Source organism: Chlamydotis macqueenii, chromosome 14 (assembly GCF_036417535.1).
Source record: "Chlamydotis macqueenii isolate bChlMac1 chromosome 14, bChlMac1.mat, whole genome shotgun sequence".
Taxonomy (NCBI): Eukaryota; Metazoa; Chordata; class Aves; order Otidiformes; family Otididae; genus Chlamydotis; species Chlamydotis macqueenii.
Genome location: NC_141569.1, coordinates 20316534 through 20339775, shown reverse-complemented (window position 1 = coordinate 20339775; position 23242 = coordinate 20316534). Strand labels below are relative to the sequence as shown.

Genomic DNA, 23242 nt, shown 5'->3' with positions numbered 1-23242 from the left:
CCGCTGCGGGAAGGCCGCGGCGGCCGGGCCGGGCCGGGCCGGGCCAGGCCAGGCCGCGACCCCCACGAGAGCCCGAGCCCGAGCCCGAGCCCGAGCCCGCGCCCGCCGCCGCCCGGTACCTGAGCTCGCTGCCGTACCGCTCCGCCGCCGCTTCCCCCTCGCCGCCGCCGGCCCCCGCGGCGCCGCCGCCGCCCCGCTCCGCCATCGCAGCCTCGCAGCGCCGCCGAGCCCAGCCGCTGCCGCCTCGGCCAGGCCCCGCCGCGCCCCATAGGCCGTCCCACACGCCCGTCAGCGCACGCGGGGGCGGACGCGACCTGCGATTGGTCACGGCGCCCGCCGACTTTGAATGGGGGAAGCCAGAAGCGCCGGGATTGGCTGCGCGCGGGCGTCCCGCGCCGCTTGCAGCGAGGGTCACGTGAGGCGTGACCCGGGGAGAGGACCGGAACTGACCTCACGTAAGAAGGAACAGGCCGCAGGGAAAAAAGGGACGGGAGCCACATCCAATCAGCAGGCGGAGCCCCGTGCACCAATCACATCCCGCAGGCGGCAAGCGTGCTGCCAACCAGAAAAGGCAAATCGGAAGCGGGGGCCGGGGTTCGAGCAGCAGCAGCAGCCAATGGCGGCGCACTAGGGTGGGGCAACCGCCCAGGAGACGGAGTTACGGGGCAGCAGCCAATGAGCGGGCACGGAGGGAAGAGTCGGCGGCCAATGGGGAGCTGGTGCGGGGCGGCCGCCGGGGGGCGCTGTCTGCCGGGCGGGGGGGCCGGGGCCGGGGGCCGCTCCCCGCAGAGGCGGTTGAAGCCTCGAGCCGCGCTCTGCCGGGGGCCGCTCGTTTCTGCGGCTGGAGCGGGAGTTACCGCTCACGGCACGAGCCCGCCCGCGCACCCGGCGTGTGCGGGGCTGCTGGACCGCGCCCAGGCCCGGCCCCGGCCCCGGCCCCGGGGCCTCCCGGGAAACCCGCACCTCGGCGGTGTGCCGCTGCGGCGGGACCTCCCCCGCAGCCGGGTCTGGCACACCCACCCGTGGGCAAGCGGCGGGGAGCCCGGCCGGCGGGTAATGCGCTGGGGACTCGTTACATCCATGAGAAATTGTGGTCGGCAGAGGAGACGCGCTCTCAGTTCAGACACCCGGGTCTGTGTTTGTTTTGTGGCCCCGCTACCTGAACCCCGCAGCACCCGCGGGAGAACAGCTATTCCTGTGCAACGCCGGCCAGCCCCGACTTCTCGGGGGGGACTGAGAAAACTCTAAATTTGTGGGTAAACCTCCAATAACCCACTGCAGAAACGGGGAGCTCAGCTCTGGCACTGATGTTGCCTTTGAGATGTAATGAGATACAAAATATTCTGTTGAAAAGCCCCCTGCAGCTGAATTACACATTTCAAAAGAAAAAAAAAACAGAATAAGAGGGAAGCAGATCATCCCCCCTCACAAGCCCATGTTTCATGTGCCGGGGGACGTTGCCACCCCTCCCGCTGCAGGGAGGATGCCGGGAGCCTCGCCGAGCCGTCAGCCTTTCCTTCTCTAACTGCTTTGATTCTGTGACGCCACTTTTCCCATTCCTCCCCTTCTGTCACAAAGAGAGACGTCTTTTCTTAAATAATAAAACCAGTCAGAATTACTAAGGGACCTTTTGATGGCGCTGTGCTAAAGAGACTCTTCCGTGCTTCGATTTTGCTGCGCGGTTTCTTTATTCGTGTCTTTCGCTTGACGTCACTGGTGCTGTGGGGATTTTTGACGGCTCTGCAGGTTCTGGGGCTCCCCGGGTGCGTGCGTGTCCCGCTCCATGCCAGCACGTCCCCAGCCCGTCCTGGCCCCAAGCCCGGGTGGCAGCAGCTCAGGGGGCCGGGGCTCTGCGAGGGAGGGGAGATGCAGCCGGAGTCCCCATGCCGTGTGCCCCCTCGCCAGCGCGTCAGTGATCAGTGCTTTCTGACAGCAGGAGATCAAGACGGGTTTTGGACACAATAGCTTAGATCCTCCCCAGACTGGGGCTGCCTGTCTTCCACCAGCGCCTTTCATCCCCCTTTTCATCTCCTTGTTTCAGGATTGTCTCCATAATTTATTAATTCCAGGCTGGTAGATAGGAGCATCTGCAAGGCCTGTTCCAGCGTTCGGGGAGAGCTGCCCCGTTCCACGCAGAGCCCCCCGCCTCCCTCAATGCTCAGCTTTATTTTCTCAAACATTTCAGCCAGCAGTCCTCGACTGCAGCTCTTTCAAGAGCAATTAATTGTGAGCCGCAAAACGCGAGTCATTTTGACAAATCTGATGGCAGCTACCTGTCCAGCAGGGTCTGGCTTTTGGCAGGAGTACAATTTATTGTGTAGTACTAATACGTACTTCACCTAGACTTCATTAAAAATGTGAGATCTAGCAATGCAAGTTGCTGTTTGCAGGGCCACCCTCGCTAACTACCAGCAGAGTAGGCTCCAGGCGTGCAGATACGAGAGGGGACAGATGAGCCGCAGCCCCTGGCCGTGCTCAGGCCAACACCAAGGCTGCTGCAGACCAGCGCCTGGCCAGTGCCGGCGCGTTCGTCTCCTCGGAAAGCCTGGGCGCTGCTCGCCGGGCCGGGGCACCGCTGGCCGTGCTGCGGAGGGGAACAGCGCTGCGACGAGGGGGATGGATCCCCGCAGGGGAAACCCAAACCTAAGCCGCCTGCGGCGCTCCAGGGCCCGCGATGCGGTAGGGCAGATGTAACGTCCTGTCGGCAGGCTGGGTGCCCAGGCAGTTTTTCAGGAATGCCTGCGGCCAGGGCGCCCGCAGCAGCCTGGGTTCCCCTCTCCCTCTCGCCCGTCAGCCCCCGGGCTCGCGGCCCCGGGGTGGCTCGGAAGCTGCTGGCTCCGCTCGGCCACGTCAGGGTGCAGAGCTGCTGCCGCTGCTCGAGGAAAAGCGTTCTCCGTGGAGATTTTTAAACTGTAAACATCTTCAAATGTTTAGATCTCTGTCATTTTTAAAGGACTGTTTCTTATGTGGTCTGACTTCTCTGCCAGGCGTACAGGAAGGATGCTTGAAATGTCGCATTTTGGATGCTCCCTCTCAAATCTGCCCAAGTTCCCCAGGTCCAAAGCAAGTGGCCTTTCCCTTCCCCGTTGCAGCTGTGCAACATGAGCTGATTTTCAGCACGTTGGTTTCCTCTGGCAGCGTCACAGCCTCGAACTGCAGTGGGCTCCCGCGGGGCAGGCACCTCGCTGTGCTGCCGAGCGCTGCCCCCAGTCCATGGGGCTGCGATCAGCCAGCAGCTTGTGCAGGCTCAGAGATGCCGACATCTTGTCATTCTTTTTTAATATTTTTCAGATTTCAGGTTGAAGTGTGATGCTGAGTTAAAAATTTTGCCCTGGGCTGTCTGCAGGGCTTCTCGCCTGCAGCAGCGCCAGCATCTGCCGGGGAGACCCCCAGGTCCCGCGTTGGAGGGCAGCAGCCCCGAGCTGGCACCGGGCGGCAGAGCCGGCGCGGGTGGAGGTGGCCTTCGCCTTCCTGGCTCCCCGCTTGGCCTCGCGTGTCACTGCCGCCCGCAGCGGCGCGGGGCCGGGGCAGGTCCCTGGGGAGAGAAGGTCCCTACAGGGGCCTGGCTCCAGCCCGGCCCCGCGCCAGCAGCCGGTCACAAAAGCACAGCACGGCCTGGGAAAGGGGAGCACCGCGCGCTGGGTCTGGGCGTCCCTTGAAGATGTGTACCCCCAAAAAGAGCAGCTCGTGCAAGGCCGCGGGTGAGGCAGCCGCAGCGCAGCCCTTGGCCAGCACCGCTGCAAACGGCACCGCTTCGGTGGGCAGCAGCAGCGGAGGCAGCGGGGCTGGGAGCTGCGCGCCGGGGCAGGGACAGGGGAGCAGCCATCCGCACACCACCGTCCGCACGCCACCGTCCGCACACCACCGTCCACAGGCCACCGTCCGCACACGACCATCCGCACGCCACTGTCCACGGGCCACCGTCCGCACGCCACCGTCCGCACGGCACCGTCCACACGCCACCGTCCACACGCCGCCTCTGCCAGCCGGCCCCAGGCCCCGGCCCGCAGCCCTGCGGGGTTTCACGGGGGTCCCCCGGGGGCTCGGCCACGGGCGCAGCGGACCCTTGCTGCAGAGGGTGACAGAAACAGAAGGGCCTTGGACTGGTTCTGACTGGGATCTAGTCCTGGCTCTTCTGGCAATATGTCCTTTTTTCCTCCTGGTGTATTTTCTATGCAGAATAGCAATGATTAAAGCAGTAATTAGCTAATTGCATTTCACAGTGAACCTGTTTGTAGAACAATCTTCTCGTATTTTCTGACAGCTAGGCTATTAAACTGAGGGCAGAGAAAAGAATGTGGGGCTGTGGTTTTCTGTGAGGTTTAAGTAATTGCTGGGTCTGGAAACTCTGCACCTGGGTAACGGAGGAAGGAGCGGTCTGAAGGAAGCCCAGGGAGCCAGCGATGGGGAGCCAGCGCCTCGGCGCGCGCGCTGCAGCGGTGGTACCCGCCCTGCCGCGCCGCGCCGCACCGCACCGCACCCGCACCACCCACCCCTCTGTCTGCAGCCCTGCCAGGGGATAACCCTGCGATGCAGCCCCAGAGGTGGATTTTGGGGTTGAAATCATGGGGCTGGCGGTGCCCCACGTGCAGTGCATGCTCGTTGCGCCCTTCCACCGGCCGTGAGTGTGCGTGTGCTGCGCTCCCGCTCAGCGGCAGGGCTGGCGCCGGCCCGTGCCAACAGCTGTGGCCAGGCATCGGCCGGGCATCGCGGGGGAGCAGATGGGTCTGGTGTTGTTAAACGTTAACGGGGCGCATCCCCGTCCCTCTCATCAGCTGCTGCCCTGCATGGCGCACAGAGCCCTGGCCACGGAGCTCCCCGATCTGGCCTAATGCTTTCCCTGTAGTTACATGAAAAAATTCTGTTTTTTGTGTACATGAGTAGCCTGTAGACTCCCCCCGACACAGGGGACGTGGGCTGTGGAGCCCAGCTGTGGCGGGGGCTGCAGAGGCGCGCAGGGGTCCGTGGAGGTGCCCGGAGTGACCCCGAGCAGGGGGCTCGGGCTGTTGGCAGGCTACAGACGGAGTACAGCCAGCCGAGCCCGGCGGCCTCTCCGCCTGCTGCTGCCAGCGCAGTGCCTCTCGCAGCTCCTCTGCTGGGAGGGACCATGTCTGGCCCCGGCACCCCACCCTGCGAGACCCCCTGAACGCCTGAGACCTGCACCCCGCCAGCCACCACAGCGCCCGGGAGCAGGGCCTGGCCAGCAAGGGTACGCTCGGCTCCTGTCCTGGAATTCTGGAGGCGATGGGGGAAACTTCTTCTGCCTGAGAGCAGTCACAGAGCTGACACTAATGGAAAAAGACCGTTAAAAAGCTCTGTGGTATCTGTTCTCCTGCTCCTGGTCCCTCTCTCCCTTTGTTGCTGCTGGCATTTCATGCATTATTGATGTGCCTAGGTGCTGCCACTCTCCCCTTTCCTCCGCCACCGCTCCCGCTGCCGCAGCCGTGCCGGCCCCACGCCGTCCTGGGGACCGGACGCCCCGGGAGGCAGGAGGGGCTCAGTCCCCAGGTGTCCCCACCGCAGAGCCGAGCGCAGCCCCCGCCGCCGAGCAGCTCGGTCCCCGTGCTGGGGCGCAGACCTGGGGCCCTGGCTGGCGCGGACAGGGGCTTTACGGGGATGTGGAGATGCCCTGTGTGCTGCTCCGCTTGCGCGAGGCTCTTCTCCAGCTCCTGACCATGACTTCTGCTCGTCCCCGTGTCCCTTCTCCAGCTCGCTCTGCGGGGGCTTCTCCTCCGGGCTGTCTCAGAGCACAGGGCCCGTGGTGCAAGGTACAGGGCACAGACACGATTTGGCAGGGAGCGCTGACCGGGGGCTGCCCGACCCTGGGAGTGCCCCCACACCCCACGAAGCCCCACACCAGCGCTGCCCCAGGAGAGCGGGCTCAGGGCGGCCGTCGGGAATCGCTGCAGGGTCAGCTAAGGGGACAGCCCGGCAGCGGCCCCGTGTCCCTGCCCGGCGGGAGAAGTGGGCTGGGGTGGCCACGTGCCAGCCTTGTGCAAGTACGCGTGACGGGATATCAGGGAAAGGAGATCTTCCGCGGAGCACTGGAAGCGTGCCTCTTCCCCGAGAGACCAGAAATGCGCCGTCGCTGGGGTTAATATTTGATGAGGCGGTTTTAGGATAGAAGCTGCGTGCTGAGGGATGGGGCAGACGTGCTTTCCCGCTCGCGCAGCGGTATGGGAGGGTCACAGTGCCACCGGGACAGTGTCCGCAGGGCTGCTCCCGGGGGACGAGGCCGGCAGAGGCAGTGGGGTGGGAGCCGCAGCGGCCCAGGGGCTGTGGCACCCACAGCCACCCACAGCAGCACAGGGACGTGGGGGGGCTGTGGTGGGGTGACGGGGTCCGTCCAGCTCAGGGGGTGCTCCCGATCCAGTGCTCCTTCGGGAGCCTGGGACTGCGGTGAACCGGAGCAAACCCGCTCCGCCGCGGCGTCCCGGGGAATGGCATTGATGTTAAATCCCAGGACACGGCATCTCATGGCCCATTTGCTCAGGTTTCCTCGGTGGGGGCTAATGTGTTTTCCATGTTAGCGTGCCTGCACGTGGCATCCAACCTGACTGCAACGTGTGGCTGCTAACGCTTCGCGGGCGGCTCACGCGCCCGGTTTGCAGGGGGACAGGGGCTGAGTGCCTCGGCACCGCTCTGCTCCTCCAGACAGCTTCGGCCTGGACTGACCCCAGATCGACGGTATTTCAGCTTTCCTCGATGAAGGGGGATGCGAACGACTTCTCCTGCCCCACGCCCTGACAAGGAAAACACTTGCTCTGTCCAAAATATTTCAGGTGCCTTCCCTGCCCCCCGCCCTTAAAATGCTAAGAGCACAAAATCTCTCTTTGAAAGTCCAGCATTTAAAGAAATGTCAATATTTTTCCTAAATATTTTCTCCTGTCTTTAGAGTAGAGTGATTTTGAGTTGTGAGGCATTTCAGCCCTGTTGGCAGCACCAGTCCTGGGTCAAAACACCGCCCCGGTGCCCCAGCCCCAGCTTCCCCCCATCCCCATCCCATTGGCAGCTGCCTTGGAGGCTCCTCTTCCAGCAAAGGGATCCAAGAGAGCCCATCCCTGCTCCTACCCAAAGTCACCGTCCCCAGAACCCCATCCCTGCGGCCCCAAGGCGAGCCACACGTGCGTCCCTCTGCGCCAGGAGAACCCCACGCTGTGGGAGGGAGGCCAGCCGAGGAGCAGCGGGCAGCGCGGGCGCGAGGCGGGGAGCGGGCCGGGAGCAGCTGCCGTGCGGGGGATGGAAGGAGACCCTCCCTGCAGGCAGCCACGGCCGGAGCAGACTGTGTACGCACTGCGTGCTGCCTGTCCCTCCGCGAGTCCCCGAAGCCATCAGCCGGCTGGGGAGTCGCAGGGCGCAAAACCAACCAAGCAATAAACAGAGGTTCCGATGTTTTTTCCGATGCTTTTATGTGTTCTCACTACACCACTTAAAGGAGGATCTCTTGAGTTTTGCTTTTTTTTTTTTACAGGAGCATCACCCCCAGAGCCAGCTGCCCCCAAGCCCGCCTGCGGGTGCAGAGCATCACGCGGCAGCGGCCCGGCTGCCCGGGAGGGATGAGGGCTGGACACCAGCTCTGCGGTGCTCGTGCTCCCCTCTCGTTCCGGGCAACACCCTATTTTTTGTGCATGTGAAGCCCGGGAGGGTGCTTTTGCCCCAGGCAGCCCAGGTGCTGCCTCGCAGCCCCAGCCAGAGGGGCGCCCGTGGGGTGGATCTGGCCCCTGCGCCGCGGTTCTGCTGCTGGCAGCATCGCCAGGGCTTCGGGATCCAGCGGCCTGAACAAAGGTGGGTGGGTCAGCTGGGTGAACAAGGGCCCCGGTAAACTCACAGACGGGGCGCGTCAGACACGTCAGCCTCAGGAGGAGAAAAATCCAAGGTTCCCCTGCAAATCCATCTGCCCTACGTCCCCTCTCCGTTTCCACCTCCAAACTCACGCGAGTTTAAAAAGCACGTAGATGCTGACAGCGTGCTGAACCTCCCCACCGGCTCCCTGTTTCTTTCTCTCCCAAAAGAGAAGCTCAGCCCGGCCTGGCCGCCAGGAGCACCTCCTCCACGTGCCAGGACCTGGGGGGTCGAACCAGGACGGTCCCACCGCCGTGACAAACAGCGCCCTGCTGAACAGGCGCCGGGTCACTTGCTGCCCTCACCCTCCCCAACTGCTCCGCTCTTCTGCTGGACGGTGGCTTGGCTTCCCTCCCGTCTTTCCCGTGATGACAGGGAGTGAACGGAGAGACACCGCGCTCTCCAAACCTTGGTGAACAACAGTCCACCTGAGGCCGAGGCTCTGCCAGGCAGGCGGCTCCCGCATCCCCTTGCGCGCCCGGAGAGGATGAAAAGAGGGAGGACGCTGTAACCTCAAAGGCACCGAGGAAAGGGGAACCCCGACAGGGGGCAGAGCCCGGGGTCCCAGCCGCAGCCCCCTCGCTGCCCAGCACAGGTCCAGACCCTTCAGCCCTCGGCACCCAGCAACTTGGTGTTTCCTCCTACACCTAAGGGCTGCGGAGACCCTCGCTCACCTCGGGGTGACACAACGCCGCACTGGGTAACTGATACTCCCTCCTGGATTTATTACCATTCCACGTACGTCCCAGGAACATCAGTCCTCAGCAAGCCCCTGGCAGAAAGGGCAGCAATCTGCAAATGAGACAAAGGGTGGTTTTCCACGCAGCCTGTCCCATTCGGACAGCTCGCAATGGCCAGGAGTCCCTGCCCTGACCCCAGCACTGGCCTTCCCGATCCGGGTACGGCGCGAGCGAGGGTTGGGCACCGCGACGGCTCTGAGCACCGTGGACACCGCTGCCTGGGAGGGCGAGACGGGGCCGCAGCAGTTCTGGGACCAGCTCTGCTTCACACTGCATTACAAGCTTCCTTCTCAGCAGGCAGGCTGAGGGCGTTCAGCGTATGTCAGTATTATTTTACAACAGCTGATCTAGATTTATGTAGTGTGATTGTACGTTTTTAATTCTCTTTGGATTTAAAAACAGTCAAAGCATTTCATTTCAAATTCTGTTGAAAGTGCTGTGACATGTATCTCCACATGTAATTCCCAATTTGCTCAAAGAAACAAAGTCTAAACCGTATCTTGATGATGGAGTAAATTTATACATAGCATTTCCAGGCAAACTGTGTAAAGCACCTCTGGTGTCATTAAAGACAAATTTGCTTAATGGCTTTAAAGCACCCTGTTTGGAAAATAACTGGGGAAGCCGCACACCCGGGATGAATTCCTTCTGCGTGGCGCGGGTGTGAAGCAGCCAGCGAAGCAGCCCCCAGAGCTCCCGGCTCTCTGCGGGAATGCCCACCTGCACCCTCCGGCCGCCTGCTCTCGGCACCCCCGCGCCGGCCCAGCTGAACCAGCGGGTGATGGAGGGGACGGTCCCGTCCCGTCGCTGGGCTGGGTGCTGGGCTCCTTTGCGTGGCACCAGCAGCGGCACAGGCTGCTGGGGACCGGCCGCGCCGCCCAGCCAGAGCTCCCTTCTCGGGGTCCCCTGCTCGATGCGGGCGGCTGTCCTGGGGGTGCTCCGGTGGCCTGGGCAGGGCTGAGCCGGGCTGGGCTGGGCTGAGCCGGGCTGGGCTGGGCTGACGTCAGGATTTTTGCAGCTGAAACTCACCAGTTTTCTCTGGGAAGCAAACACAGCCCCAGCTCCAGCGACCGCCTCCTGCGACCAGCCCGCAGTGCCACCCCGAGCTGCTCTGCGCCCCGGTTTGCAGCTGGGAGCCGGGAGCCGCGGCGGGGCCCTGCAGCCCCACGGACATGGGCATTCAAACCCTGCCCCGACGGACAGACAGACGGACAGACGGACACGCTCCTGCCAGGCCACCAGCTGCTCACATCTGCACCACGGCAGCAGGCCGTTGCCTCCCCCGCCCCGCCCCAAACCCCCTCTCCATGCTCCCACCCCAAATCCCTGCGCCCCAAAGCCCCAGACCCACCAGTGCAGGGGGTCCCCATATGCCCCATCCCGAGGCCCTCGCCCCCCTCGCCCCCCTCCACTGCTTTTGTACATCCGGGGGCTCCCCCCCAGCTCCCGTGAGATCAGATGTGCTTCTATCGATTTCCGCCCTGCATTTGTTTTTGTTATTCATTATTAATGGCATCATTTTTCAGTCCTTCGTGCACGAAGGCAAATTTTGTGTAAAAATCAATTGAGTGAGCACTGCCAATGGCTTCGTTGGTTTTCGGTGCTTTCATCTCTCAAGCACAGTCCCCGGGAGACAGAGAGCAGGATATTAAGGAACAAGCACAGCATGGGGGAAAAAATAATAAATCAGTCGTTAGTGGTTCAGAAACCATCGAAGGGGTTTGCCTGCTGAACCTGTGTCTCACACACACTGGCTTTCCTGGGCATCTCCCTGCCCACCTCCCCGTTCAGCAGGTCTCCCTCTACCCTGGCTGCCGCCAAAAGGGAATTCCATTTTTCGGCAAGTTTGTCCTGCGTCTCGTTTCACCTGTGGGAGGTAGGGTTGGGGGGGTGTTGAGGAATTAGGCGCCCCAGGGTGGGTCCCACAGACCTGGGTCCCGCAGAGCAGGACGAGGAGCCCCAGCCCTGCAAGAAAACGGAGCGTCCAGACCCTCACGCTCCTGGAGAGATCAGCAGGGCACGGGGCAGAATGGGGGTGGGTTTTGGTGGCAGGGCTTGACAAAACCGGCACCCGGGGAGGGCGAGGGTGACCCCAGCACAGCCCCTGCCCGGCCTGACCGCAGCGGCAGAGCCAGGGCTGACACCAGCCTCCCTCGAGGTCCCGGGGACGGGATACCAGCGAGCGGTGCCTGGTGCGTGCAGTGCACCCGTCTGCGTCCCAGGGCAGCGGGGGCCAGGGCTGTGATCCCGAGCTTACTGTTCAGGAGCAGCAGCCAGTAAAACTGCCTTTGCCGTTCCCAGCTGCAGCCAGCACAGCCTGCACTGGGGCTTTGCAGGCGGCAGAGAAGGCAGAGGAGATGGCGCTGGCAGCGGAGAGAGGACAGTGAGACGGGAGGCAAGCGCTGCACACCCGGGCCCAATCCTGCTGCCAGCCAGGGATCCCACCGTGCTCTGCATCCCCCTTCCAGCACCGCTGGGCACTGGCTCCTGGCTTTGGGGCACTGCGTGCCATACCAAGGACATGCAGGCTCCTTCTTTGTGCCTCCTCAGCAGGAAATACCACTTCTGAACTAGTCCTACCGAAGTGGAAGCTTAATCTCAATCCCCAGCTCCAGGAGGATCAGATGAATTTATCTGGCACCAGAGCTTTGGGAGCCAAACCTGGGCAAAGACGAGGGCACCAACAGCAATTAAAAATCAGCACGTACCTGACCTCCATGGTGAAACCCCAGACGAAGCAATGAGGTCCTGTAGATGGCATCTGGGCAGAGCAAGGCACAAACCTGCACACGCAGAGTGAAAAGAAACCCAGAATTTGCAAGGAGTGAAATCTGGGCAAGGAGAGGCTCTCAGGGCCGTCCGTGTGCAGAGAGGAACCGGGAAGGAAGGAGGGCAGGCAAGGAGTGGGCGCTTCGGGGCTCACTGGTCAGCTCGTCTGAGGCAGAGGAGCCGCGCACCGGAGCTCGCTTCTGGGACAGCAACGGGACGTTTGGGCAAGTTCATTTAGGACTTGTCTCACATCTTTAAGACATTTTCTGGACCTAGCCAAGCGAGACAAAGGCAAAGTTGTCACAAAAACATAGCAGATCCAGGCAAAACCAGAGCAGCCACAAGTAAGTGTGCGGTGGCATCTCTGCCGTCCTAAGAGCCAGCACGACCCGATTTCCCTTTCAGAAGGGCGCGGGTGTCCGGGCAGACAGCGGCGAGCGAAGCACGGGCTGAGTGCGGCTCAAGCGGGGTTTAACGCCAGCCGGGGAGGACATCACCCCGCCCGGGGCGGCTTTGGGATGTTTTTTAGTAATTTCTGCGGCGCGCTGGCAGGCGAAGGGCTCGTGTCACGGCGGCCGAGCCCTGCCCCCGGCCGGCTCTCCCCGTCGCTGCGAGGGGCCGCCGCCCCGCCGAGCCGCGGCCCCGTGTTCCGACGGCCGCCGGGGCGGGCGGAGCAGCGCGGAGCGGCGGGGCCCCGGGGCGGGCTCCCGGCCACGCGCGGGGGCGAGCGGAGAGAGAAAGCGGCCGCTTACCTGGCTGGCGTGGGGGCCCGCCCCGAGCCCCGCGTCGTCGGGCACCGGCGGGATGCGCCCGGGCTGCCGTCGGCCCCGGCGCGCTGCGGGGCGGTTGCTGCTGCAGCGCCCGCATCTCACATGCTCGGGACCCGCAACACAATGCACCGGCGTGAGGGCAGTTATTATTAGAGGGCATCGGATTGGGGGAAAAAAACCCGTCAGGGCCGACTGGGGAAACGCGGCGCGAGGGAGCTTTCGCTTCCCGGCGAGGTGCGGGGAAACGGCTGCATCTGTGCGGTCCTGCCTGGCGCGGGAGGAGGGCGAGACCCGGCTGCCGGGACCGACGGCCGTCGCTCATCGCCAGGCTGAAGTGGAACAGCCAGCGGGGGCTCGCGCTTCCATCGTTAATATTTAATCGTTCGGGCGCCTCTGGGAACGGTAAATAAAAGCCTTTTCCCCCTTTAAACAGCATCGGAGATGAACCCGCGACAGCTTTCGCTGGGGCATTTGTCGTTTCCCTCCGCGGGCGCGGAGCGGGGCGCAGCCCGGCCCCCCCGCCGAAGGGCGGTCGTTGGGTTTTGCGCTCGCAAACGTTTTCTCCGGCTCGGGGCGGCGAGGAAAGACGCGTCCCGTCGGGTTGAAAAATAAAGCTTTATTCCCGAGCGGGGCGGGGAGCGGGACCGCGCCCGGCGCGGAACGGAGTCCGGGCAACGGCGGAGGCCCCGCGCCGCGCTCCGGTCCCGGGGCTGGGGTCGGGGGCGCTGGGGGCGGGCCGGGGGCCCGGCGGGGCGGGCGCCGTCAGTGCACCGCCGAGTACTTCATCCGCTTCTGCTTCTGGCGCTGGTTGCAGAACCAGACGCGCACCACGTTCTTCTGCAGGTCCAGCTTCTCGGCGATGGCGGCGATCTTCTCGGACGAGGGCCGCGGCTGCAGCGCGAAGTAGGCCTCCAGCGAGCGCTTCTCGGGGGCCGCGATCGACGTCCGCTTGCGCTTGCGCTCGGCGCCCGCCAGCAGCTGCGGGCCGGCGGCGCGGTCGCGCTGCGCGGCCTCGGCGCCCTCCAGCCAGGCCTGCAGCACCGGCCGCAGCGCCGCCATGTTGTTGTGCGACAGCGTCAGCGACTCGAAGCGGCAGATCGTGCTCTGGCTGAGCGAGCCCACGCCCGGCAGCTTCAGCGCCGCCAGCGCCGCCCCCACGTCGGCCTGGGTCACCCCCAGCCGCACCCGCCGCTGCTTGAACCGCTCGGCGAAGGCCTCCAGCTCCCGCGGGTCCGAGTCCGCCTCGGGCGCGGCGGGCGGCGGCGGCGGCGGCGGCGGCGGCGGCGGGACCCCCGGGGGGCCCAGGCCCACGGCCAAGGGGCCCGCGGCGGCCAGCGGGTGCGGCGGCAGCGGGGCGGGGGGCTCGGGCAGGCCGCCGACGGCCAGCGAGGGCGAGAGGTGCTCCAGGAGGTCGGCGCCGTCCAGCAGCGGGTGCGGGAGGGCGGCGGCGCAGGGGAGGCCGCTCATGGCGTGGAAGGCGGCGTCCGGCTTGAAGGGCGGGGGGTGCAGGGGCTGGTGGTGGCCCTTGGCGTGCGGGGCGATGTCGGCGGCCGCCAGCGCCTCGGCGCGGGCCAGCAGGCTCTCATCGAAGCTCCCGAATATATTGGCCGGCAGCTGCGGGCGAGAAGGCGCATGGCGGAGTCAGCGGGGAATTCTGGCACCGGCCGGGGAGCCGGCCCGGCCCCGCCGCTCCTCCTGCCGCGCGGGTCTTAAAAATTAATGGGGGGGGCGGCGGCGACGGGAGCGGGAGAGGGGGGAGAGGGTCCCGGCGCGCGGCTCTGCTGCCGACGTGAAAAAAACATGAGGCGCTGCCTGTCAGAAAAGTGCGGGGCGGCTACGTACCTGCGGGGGCGGCAGGCAGACCCTGCGCAGCGCCTCGGCGCCGGGCTGCAGGCCGGGGAACTTGGGCTCCGGGAGCGCGGCGGGCAGGGCGAACGGCTGCTTGGCGCCGGTGGCCATCGTCCCGCCGGGCTGGCCGCCCCCGGCAGCGCCGCTGCCCGAGTGAGCGATTTTCGACGGCAGCGCGGCCCCTGCGCGCCCTCGCCCCCCCCCCCGCTGCCTCACTCATCTTACACGCTGCCTGCCCGGAGCGGGCCCCGCGCACGCGTGCTGCGCGCGGGCAGCGCGGGCGGGACGGGGGCAGCGGGGCCCGCGCAGCACCCCCCCGCGGGACGCGCCGTCGGGGCCGGGAGGGGCTCGCAGGATGCTCCCCGCCCGCGCTCGAGTCCCGCCCGTCCCGGGGCCGGGGGGCGCAGGGCGGCGGGTCCCGGGGGAGGGGGCATTTCCACGCGGGTACAGCCCCGGCGTGGCGCGGAGGCGCCGTCGTGGCGCGGGACCTGCTGCGATGCGTCCGCTTCCCGCATCGTCACACATCTGCAGGCAGCAGGACGCTCTGCTGGTGCGGGGACGTGTTTCGCAAGTGTGGCGTTTGAAGTTCTTAAGCAAAAATAAAATCTACTCCTAGATTTAAAGTTTCCCGGTTTGATGAGCCTCGACGAACGCAGAGCAGGAGGCAGAGGCGCTGCTGTGCGGGTGCGGGTGCGGTGGCCGGAGAGGAGCCGGCCCCGCGGTGAAAGGCGCTTGCAGCGCCCTGCCCCCGCGTCTCACAGCGCAGCGATGGCCTCTGCTCCCATTCCCCGAGCCACAGGACGGTTCGGGGGGCAGGGACCCTCCCGCGCCGGCCCCTGCCCGGGGCCCGGACACCGCCCGCCGGAGCGGCGCTGGGGGCGCGGGGCGCGGGGCGGCGCCGGGGGCTCCGGGCTCCAGCACCGCGGACAGCGCCCGGCACGGGGCCGCGCAGGGCCGGGGCGCGGGGGCGCGCTGAACGGGCGCGCCGCCGCAAAGCTCCGTGCCCTGATTTATGATAAAAAATTTAAAGGAAATCATTTATATTTCAGCGGGCCTAAACAGCCACATGAAAGTTTCATCCGGAGCGGCACCGTGTTTATGGGCAGCGCTCTGCGCTGGAGGTAATTAACGGAGGGGTACATTTCAGGCCTTTGTTTTGTTTTCGTTTTAATCCTCCCTTTATTTCGTGCTGTCGGGTTAACGTCAGTCAGTCAGAGGATGGAAAAGCTGGGTGTAAAGCCTGAGGCCGTGCCGGTTCCTCATCTCCCTCTCCCCGGCTCCGAGAGCGTTTGCACCGGGCGCGTTTTCTTTCCCGTCTCTCTGCCGCTGCTCCCCTCCCGTTCAAGCGTGGAGGAGCTGTGGGAGGCCTCGGACGCCTCCTTCCCCTGCTCCTGCGTGGAACCGCGCGCAATTTGGAGGATGTGCCGCAGCCAAGCCTGGCGCGTTTGGCCACGGGGCCCGGCTCAGAGCCCCGGCACGGCCGCCCCGCAGCACCCTTCTCGCTGCCGGCTCCCCCGCCTTCGCCTGCCCCTGCAGACAGCTGCCTTCAGAGGGGCTGGGCTGGGCTGGGGAACGCGGCTGCTGGGCTCCTTTAGTGAGAGCTGTAAAATATTGATGTTCCTGGCCCCGACTACTGACGTTACACCTTACAACAGAGGAGAGGGGTCCAAAGGATGAACAATAACAAGGTAAAAGAGCCCAGATGGTTTGCCATCAGAAGCTGTCTGCAGACTCAAAGGTGTCACTGCAGTAGATTTCAGAGATCATTCACCTACTGGTAAATAATTAATGATATTTCTGGAAGGAAAAAAACCACCAAACCCATACCCTGATGAAACGTCAGTAGCGACTCATTGAAAATCTGAAGGTAAAAGTCAGATTAAAAGCGGGTGCTCTTTTGTTTTGTCACAATTCAAAGATTGCTGTCCATTTCCCTAACACATCAAAATGTTCCGTTCTTATTTAGAATTTAATTCAAAGCCCATTGCAGTCAGAAGGGTTGTTGATAGGCTCTTGCTTTCATCGTATTCATCCAATTCAGTTTAAAAATTACACAGTAAAAGCCTAGGCAGGACCGATGGCAAGTCTGGAACGTGACCGTGTTATTTGGCGCATGGTTTGCGCTGACGTCCTCTCTGCAGCAGGCTGAGCCGCCCTCCCCGCCGGTCACAGAGCCACTGGTCCCGGGTAGCTGCCCCATGACGTCTCCTTCGGTCGCTGTTCGGAGCAGCCGGGTGCTTTGCTGCGCGTGGCTCCTCTGGGGCTGGCCGCCGCCGTGCTTTGCCCCGTGAGTGGCCAAGGCACGCGTGGCTGGCGCAGAGACTGCGCCGGCTCCTGCCTTTGCTCCCCTGCCCGCCCCGAGGCCGGGGTCCTGCGCCCCGGTGTTTGCCTGCCCCGTGTCTGTCGGAAGCGGGTGGCTCGGACGGCGGAGGCTCGGGCGGCGCGGTGGGCTCTGCTGCTGGGGCGCAGCCTTTCGCCGGCCGCGCTGTGGCCCGTACGGTACGGCTGTCCCGCCGCACAATCTGCTCGGGGAATATCTAGGGTTACCCAGACGGTCAATTATTCATCAGCTAAACGGACAAGCGTCAATTACCTGGCTTGATTCTCTTACTCATTAAGGAGATTGAAGAGCCCAACTTAACGAAGCAAGAAGAAAGTTGCTAAGCTACAGGAGCTGCCCGGCGCGGCGGCGGGGCCGCACTGCGTCACAGGAGAGGGCCCTGGCAGTGAGGGGCTCTGCGGGGCTGCGGAGCATCACCTGGGGCTGGAGCAGCCCGTGCCTCCGCAGGGCCGGCCGCAGCGGGGCTGAACTGTGCCGGAGCCACGGCCGCACCTTGGTGCGGTACGGCCGGAGCCCGGCCGGAGCCTCGCAGGGGAGGAGGCTGGAAAGAATGGGCGGCGCTGTGAGGGTGTCCGGGCAAAGCCGGGGGCCAGGGAAGGGCCGTCCTCACTCTGGGAAGCCTTCAGTACGGCTGGGGTGGGATGGAAGCTCTTTCAGAGCAAAGCTGCGAGGGGCATCGCCGCAAAGGTGCCGCTCAGCAGAGAGCTCAGCAGGGTCCCGCGCGGCGGGCAGGTGAAGCACGGTGACGGCAGGCCGGTGGCTCGCTGGGCTGGCAGCAGCGAAGATTCCCTCCTGGGAACGGCGCCTGCGCCTGGCTTCAGGTGAAATTCTAAGTGCTCGCTCCCCTTTTCTGTAATTAAAACCAAACGGGCGTTTTGCTGGCTGCGCGCAGAGGAGCGCTCGGCGAGCAGAGCCCTGGTCGCGGGCCGTGGGCACAGGCAGCCCCCGAGGGCTGGGTGCGCGCTGGCGAGGGTTCATCCTGGATCGAAACCAAACAGCAGCTGGGGTGAGAAAAGCGTCGTGGCTGTGTAGAAAACTGGAACCGCCAAAGCTCCGCTGCTGCGTGGAAGTGTCTGTTTAATGGGGGCAGAGCAAACGGCCTGTCTTCCCGCAGCAGCGCCTGAGAAGCCGACGCTGACTGATTTTTGAATTTTTCAGTAAACAAGGTTGTGATTTGAGTCCTGGGAACGCAAGATGCCAGGCAGTTCGTCCTGGCTGGGAGGTCTTCCTTGTACTCGTTTGTCATGTGCATGAATTATCGAGCTCCTTTCTTGTATCCTTCCCCGAAATTAAAATTGTAACAACAGACACATCGCGGCCTGGTAGAAACAAACCCGTTCCGTTCTGATGGAGGTGACGGGAGCAGCACGACAGCGGTGTCCAGGGAGGGCTGGGGCAGAGCGCTTATCCATCTCTTTCTTGTTGTATTTGCTCCTAATTCTAGAAATACATCTAAATGTGGTCTAACAGGACTCTGTTCCACAAGAAATTAATGAGGAACAAACATTAATTATTCATCTCCTGAAACAGTAGGCCTGCTAATGTTTGTGCTAATCAACAAGTCCCAGGCTGGGTCTCTGCCAGGGCGATCGCGGGGTGGCAGGAAGAGCAGCACTGGCGTGTTTCACCCGGCTGCCCCACATCCCGCCCTCAGGGCCCTCATTTCTCCACCAGGAATCCAGGATTCCCGCTGCTTTTTGATGCCACCCGTTGTTACAGCACCGAACTGTGATGCACTCCTGCTTGGCGTCAGCCGCAGCCTGGACCCGGGAGGGAGGGAGCATCGTGGAGCTCCCGGCCGGCGTCCAGGGCTCTGCTGTCAGCCCTGCCTGGGAAAGCGGGGGAACGGGGCAGGGAAAAGGGGCAGCCGGGACCCAGCTGCTCCGACCCAAACCGGAGACCCAATATGTGGAGAAAGCTGCACGTGGCACTTCTGGTTCCTCGTGCCCTGGTCGGGGTCACTGCTGCATCCCGGGGCCAGCGCCATGCGGAGACACCCCGCAGCGGGGACACGGGGAGCCGCATCCGGGTCCTGGGCCTTCCCCTGGGTGAATGCAGGGAACCGAGCCTGCCGAAATGCGGCTGGTGAGACGTTTGCCTAGCAGAACACGCTCAACAATGGCTTTCTTTAGAAAAAAAACCCAAACATTTAAAAGATCAAAGCATAATTAGAGAACAAGTTGCTGGCAAACAAGAGCTGAAATGTTAAACAAAATTTAAAATAAATTTCCTTCAAAGAACCAAAGATTATGTAGCCAAAAAAGGACTCAGAATCTTCTTGCTTTGCCAGAGTTCAGCGGCCCAAAGCTATTTCTTTGTCGCTGTGTGGTTTGAGGAAGAGCAGGGCGAGGACTGCTCAGCGTGTGTTTAAGCAGAGACTCTTACTCATCCCCCACCTAACGCAGCCTGGGGCGCGCGCCTCCACGTCCAACCGAAGGAGCACAGGGCGCGTGGAGCAGAAGCCGTCGTGGCCCCTGCGCTGCCCGCGGTGCAACAACAGGAAACCTCCGCCAGCAGCTCAGCCTCCGCACGCGTTGCTCCCAACACAGCTGTGGGTCTCCTATTTACCATGCTTTGGTCATCAACCGTGAACCAGTAAGAGTAAATACAGATATTTTTCCACTTTCAAACTGGAAAAAAACCCCTTTTTTTCCAAATCAAAGGGATTTAAAGACTTGTCCGAAGTACAAAACCCCTTCCCTACATGTCCAGCATGGTTCAAAATTCCGTTACAGCTGCTGCATCTTAAAACCAGCCCCAGTTTAGGTCCAGGTGCCTAAACCCCAGAGCCGCACCGCAGCTGGAGCTGCAGCAGACAAAGCCCTTTGCTCCCAGGTCCCCAGACAAGCTGGGTCCCTGAAAACCAAACCCAGCATTTTCCTGCTCCAGCTGCTCTAACAAACAATTTTTACATCACATCTGCCTTGCGACTAATTTTGCACTTGTTCCCACGCGAGGAGGCACCACGGGACCTCGCGTCGAGGGTTTGGGGCTGTTTCCAGGAGAGGAGGCTGGAGACGACGCGGTTCCACCCGGCACCAACCCCGCTCTCACATAACCCGGCTCAGGCCCCTGTCTCGGCGGAGCTGCCTGTCGCGGAAGGGTTTGCATTGGCCACGCAACAGCGCAAGATGTCCAGCGGCCCCTTACAGCGGGGTTTGCCAGAGATGGGTGACCCGGGAGCACAGAGGTGGCAGGGAAGGTGCTGGCTCCTCCCGAAGCCTGTGAGAGCCCAGACCACGGAGAGAATTGTTTAAAGTCGATCCCTGAGCCCCAGCAGCCTGAGGAGCCCAGGGCCACGTTCAGATGCAGGCAAGGAGCAGAGCCTGTGCCCCGTCCAAAGCAGGTCCAGCGCAGCGGGGCGGCAGCGTTGCCCGTCCGGTGCCCCCGCAGCTCAGCCCCGCTCCCGCGCCCGGCTGCCTGGAAGGGGTGTGGGTCCTGGCTCCTCGTCCCTGCAGCAGAGTCCCAAAAGGCACCGCATCTGCACGGGAGTTTGTGATGAAAGTGGCTTGCTGAGCAGTAAGTAAACTAAACCGCAAGATGCTTCCGTGTAGGCCTAGATATGCTCATGGTTGTGTGTACTTTCATCCTGGCTTAGGCTTAACTCCCTCCTCCACAACAGGAACATCAGCAGTTGGAAGCGTACTTGTTCACATCCGCCTCACTCTTCTTTGACCCACAGATAACCCAAAGTCATGTTAAAAAGCCAAAAGGAAGAGCAGATGAAAGTGTTGTCTGACATGTCTCCAGCCACCAGAGAGCACGCAGAGGTACGTTATCTTTGGTTGACTCCAAATAATTTTCACATGAATTACTAAAGTGCCAGAAATGTATAATTTATTAGTGTTTAAATAAATCACGGAGCAGAAGTGCTTTAAGGTTATCAGTGTAAGATGCGCAGAGCAGGCTATAATTAACGCAGAAACGTCATTGGGTGCCGCGCTCTCAGGGGTGCCGCACCAACGCAGCAGAGGCACAGCAAGACACAGTGCTAAAGGGGTTCGACTCCTAAAACACAGCGAGTTGCGGCACAGCAGTGACACCCCGCGCCGAGAGGTGCCCGGGGAGGAAACGCGACCTCGACGGAGGAGCAGGTCCCGGCTCACCCGCTGCCCGCGGCCGCGCACCCCACAGCCTGGGGGTCCCTGCCGCGCTGGCGGGGGGTCCCTGCCGTCATCGCTCCGGGGGTCGCTGCCGGCACCGCCTCTCTCTGCTGGGGTTTCCCCTCGGCCGCTGTCCCTCGCCTCCACCACAGCCCGGACCGGAGCCAAACGCCGCCCAGATGCCCCGGGAGCAGGGGCAGCTTTGCGGGCCGTGGCTGGTGAGCGGGGCAGGTTTTCTCAGCAGAGGCTACCTGCTGCCTTCTCAGAGCAAAGCCTGCTCTCGCCGCCCCTTTGCGGGCCATGGTACCAGTGCCTGCCCTTCAGTGGATTATTTCACAGCAAACCCCGCGGTTTGTTTACGTGGCAAAGCAGAGCAATAGCTGTGGCAGTTGGCCTCGGGTGTCTCTGCCCACGCCAAGGCCCCCGCCAGCACGGCCAGGCCTCACCGCCACCGCGCAGCTCGCTGTGTCACGCGTATCCGCGCGGAGCGACTCCTACGGCACACGCAGACCTCCCCGTCCCCGCGCAGGGGACCCCAGAGTGGTAAGCGGATGCTGCTTTTGAGACGTGGCCAGAGTGAAATGATCATTCCTTGCAGGGTGCCAAAACGATCCTGCCTCACGCGTGCAATATTCATGCAATGACAAGTCTAACACACGCAACATCAGAGTAAATGGTAAAGAGTTTACCATTGTGAAAGCACGTTTAAGATCAAATCTAAAATAAAATAAGCAGGCAAACAGCAGTAAATACATCAGATTTCCAGGGTGAGCATTGCTAGGGTCACAGAAGATGCTGCTTTAAAGTATTTTTATCTGGAGATTTCCATACATCCTGTCCTACGAGATTTCCAACAAACTTTCCTGCAGGTCTGTTCCTCCCCGGCGACGCTGCCCACCCTGCCGAGGCGCCCGGTGGCAGAGGGGAGCCAGCGGCCAGGGGACGGGGACGCTGCCAGCCCTGCCTGCACAGAGCCCAGCGCACCCCAAGAGGCCCGTTCCTCTGCGCACGCAGGTGTCACACGAAATGTCCTGTTACGACCCCTCATGATGAAAAATTATTATTGCAGAGAAAACAACTCTGCAGTTGGATTTCGCAAATACCTCGTTTGTTATTCAGCCTGCGCGATACCGCTGCGTCTCCCCCCAAAACACGCCTCCGAGGGTCCCTCAAATGCAGCCGGTGTTTGCCTGGCAGCCCAGGAGCGCGGGGATGCCCTGGCCGCTGCTCTGAGCCCTCCCGAAAACGAACTGCTACTCCCAGAGCAGCTCCCTGGGAAACTCGCCCTGGCCCTGCGCTGCCGGTGGGAAAAGTGAAGTGCTGAGCGCTGGGTCCAGTGGCAACTTAAGGTGCCCACAGATGGAGTAAAAGCAGATCCCGGACCGTGTATCCTGTTACGGAACAAAGCCATCTTCACTTCAAACACAGCAGGCGCTGAGAAGCTGAGCGGGCTGCAGCGCACAGCCTGCGAATCCCTCCCAGACGGCATCTTAGGGGATGAACGGCAATATTCCGGTCCTATCCCCCGGCACTCTGCCTTTGCACTGAGCGGTGTGAAAACCTTCACCCAGGTAACACAAGTCAGATAGATAGGAAAATATTCAACCTAAAGATGCAGATTTCAAATAAAAGAGTTCAGATAAGCATCGGGTTCTGTTGCTTTTGCCTTTCAATTAAACCCATCTCCACAGGGCAAGAGAGTCCAAGACGCTGAAGCAATGCCGACGCCCCGAGGAGCAGAGATCTCAGCTCGGGAAGGAGCCCTGCATCCCTCTGCAGAGAGGCCTTCCAAACCTTCACCCGGTTTCTCCAACCTACGCTCTTCACCGATTCTTGGATTTACCTCCCCACACCAGCAGGAGCCCCTCCCCTGTTCAGGGCCCTGCAGAGGCGCGTGCTGTCCTTCCAGGCCAACGCGGTTCTCGTTCCTTGCACCACCCTCGCACCGTCCCAGCGTCTCCCCGGAAGCGGCTGTGACGCAGGGGCTGTCAGGCACACGAGGCCTTACCACCCGCCTCGCAGCGGTTCTCCACGTCTGGCTCGCACGTCTGGGATCCGGCACAGAGAACTAACAGGCAGCAACTGGAAATTGTCTGTGGAACGATCCTGGGGAAAGAGAGACAAAGCTCTAGTTAATCCATTTACTTTTTGATCACTGCAATTGTAGCTCCGTCATGGAAAAAAACAGTGGAAGTACACGTAACAAGCTTTAGGGAAACGTCTGACAAACTTCCTTCTCCATCGTCAGCCACACGCTCCCGGCCGCCATCTCCTCAGTAAGGACCCACAAACGCTGCGCATCCTGCTCCGCGGGCACAGCAGGCAGGACTGCCCCACGTTTCACGAGAAGTTCAAATTCTATTTCCATCTTTGAGAAACCTCTCCATATACAGTTATTGTTGAATTTCATATGGCTGTGACTGTAGCTACTAAAGAGGTTCTTGGCCTACTAATTATAGCAGCAGTTTACCTTCATGCCTTTGTTCAGCGCTTCACACATCTTGCCTTCTTCCAAATGCCTTTCAGCAGATTCCTTTCCATCGCTGTAGGACGAGCTGGCGCACCCCGCTAAGCAGTACTTCTTTAATAGGGGAAAACTTCGGTGACATCTGAAACAGCTGGGGAAATAAAGAAATCCAAAGCCCCCCCATCCCCTGAAAAATGCTAGCCCCCGTCAAGATTTTAAAATTCACTTTGGCCATTAAAATTAATTTTGACCATGTAGGAAGAAACAGGTATTTTGAACCGAACACCAAACATTTCCTGCTCAACATGAAGACTCCATCTCCTGAAAGGATTTTATTGCATCTTGCAGAATGAGGATTATTC

The 23242-nt window shown here is 62.1% G+C and overlaps 2 protein-coding genes across 6 annotated transcripts in view; both read right to left on the bottom strand.

The window, feature by feature from the left end:
* TCERG1 (transcription elongation regulator 1) overlaps positions 1-248 on the bottom strand; it is a 34465-nt gene extending 34217 nt beyond the window's left edge. For 4 of the 5 annotated variants that reach the window (XM_086758619.1, XM_086758621.1, XM_086758622.1 and 1 more), the window contains exon 1: positions 120-248. In XM_086758619.1, coding sequence (XP_086614745.1) covers positions 120-205 — 86 coding nt within the window. In that variant the 5' untranslated portion in view covers positions 206-248. The remainder of the gene's footprint in view (positions 1-119) is intronic. The other variant, XM_086758623.1, reaches the window with a different exon arrangement.
* Positions 249-12883: 12635 nt separating this feature from the next.
* Positions 12884-14080, bottom strand: POU4F3 (POU class 4 homeobox 3). The gene is made up of 2 exons (XM_086759251.1): positions 13964-14080; positions 12884-13735 (listed from the first exon to the last, which is right to left on the bottom strand). The coding sequence occupies exons 1-2, from the start codon at positions 14078-14080 to the stop codon at positions 12884-12886; spliced, it is 969 nt and encodes a 322-aa protein (XP_086615377.1).
* Between the last annotated feature and the right edge of the window lie 9162 nt (positions 14081-23242).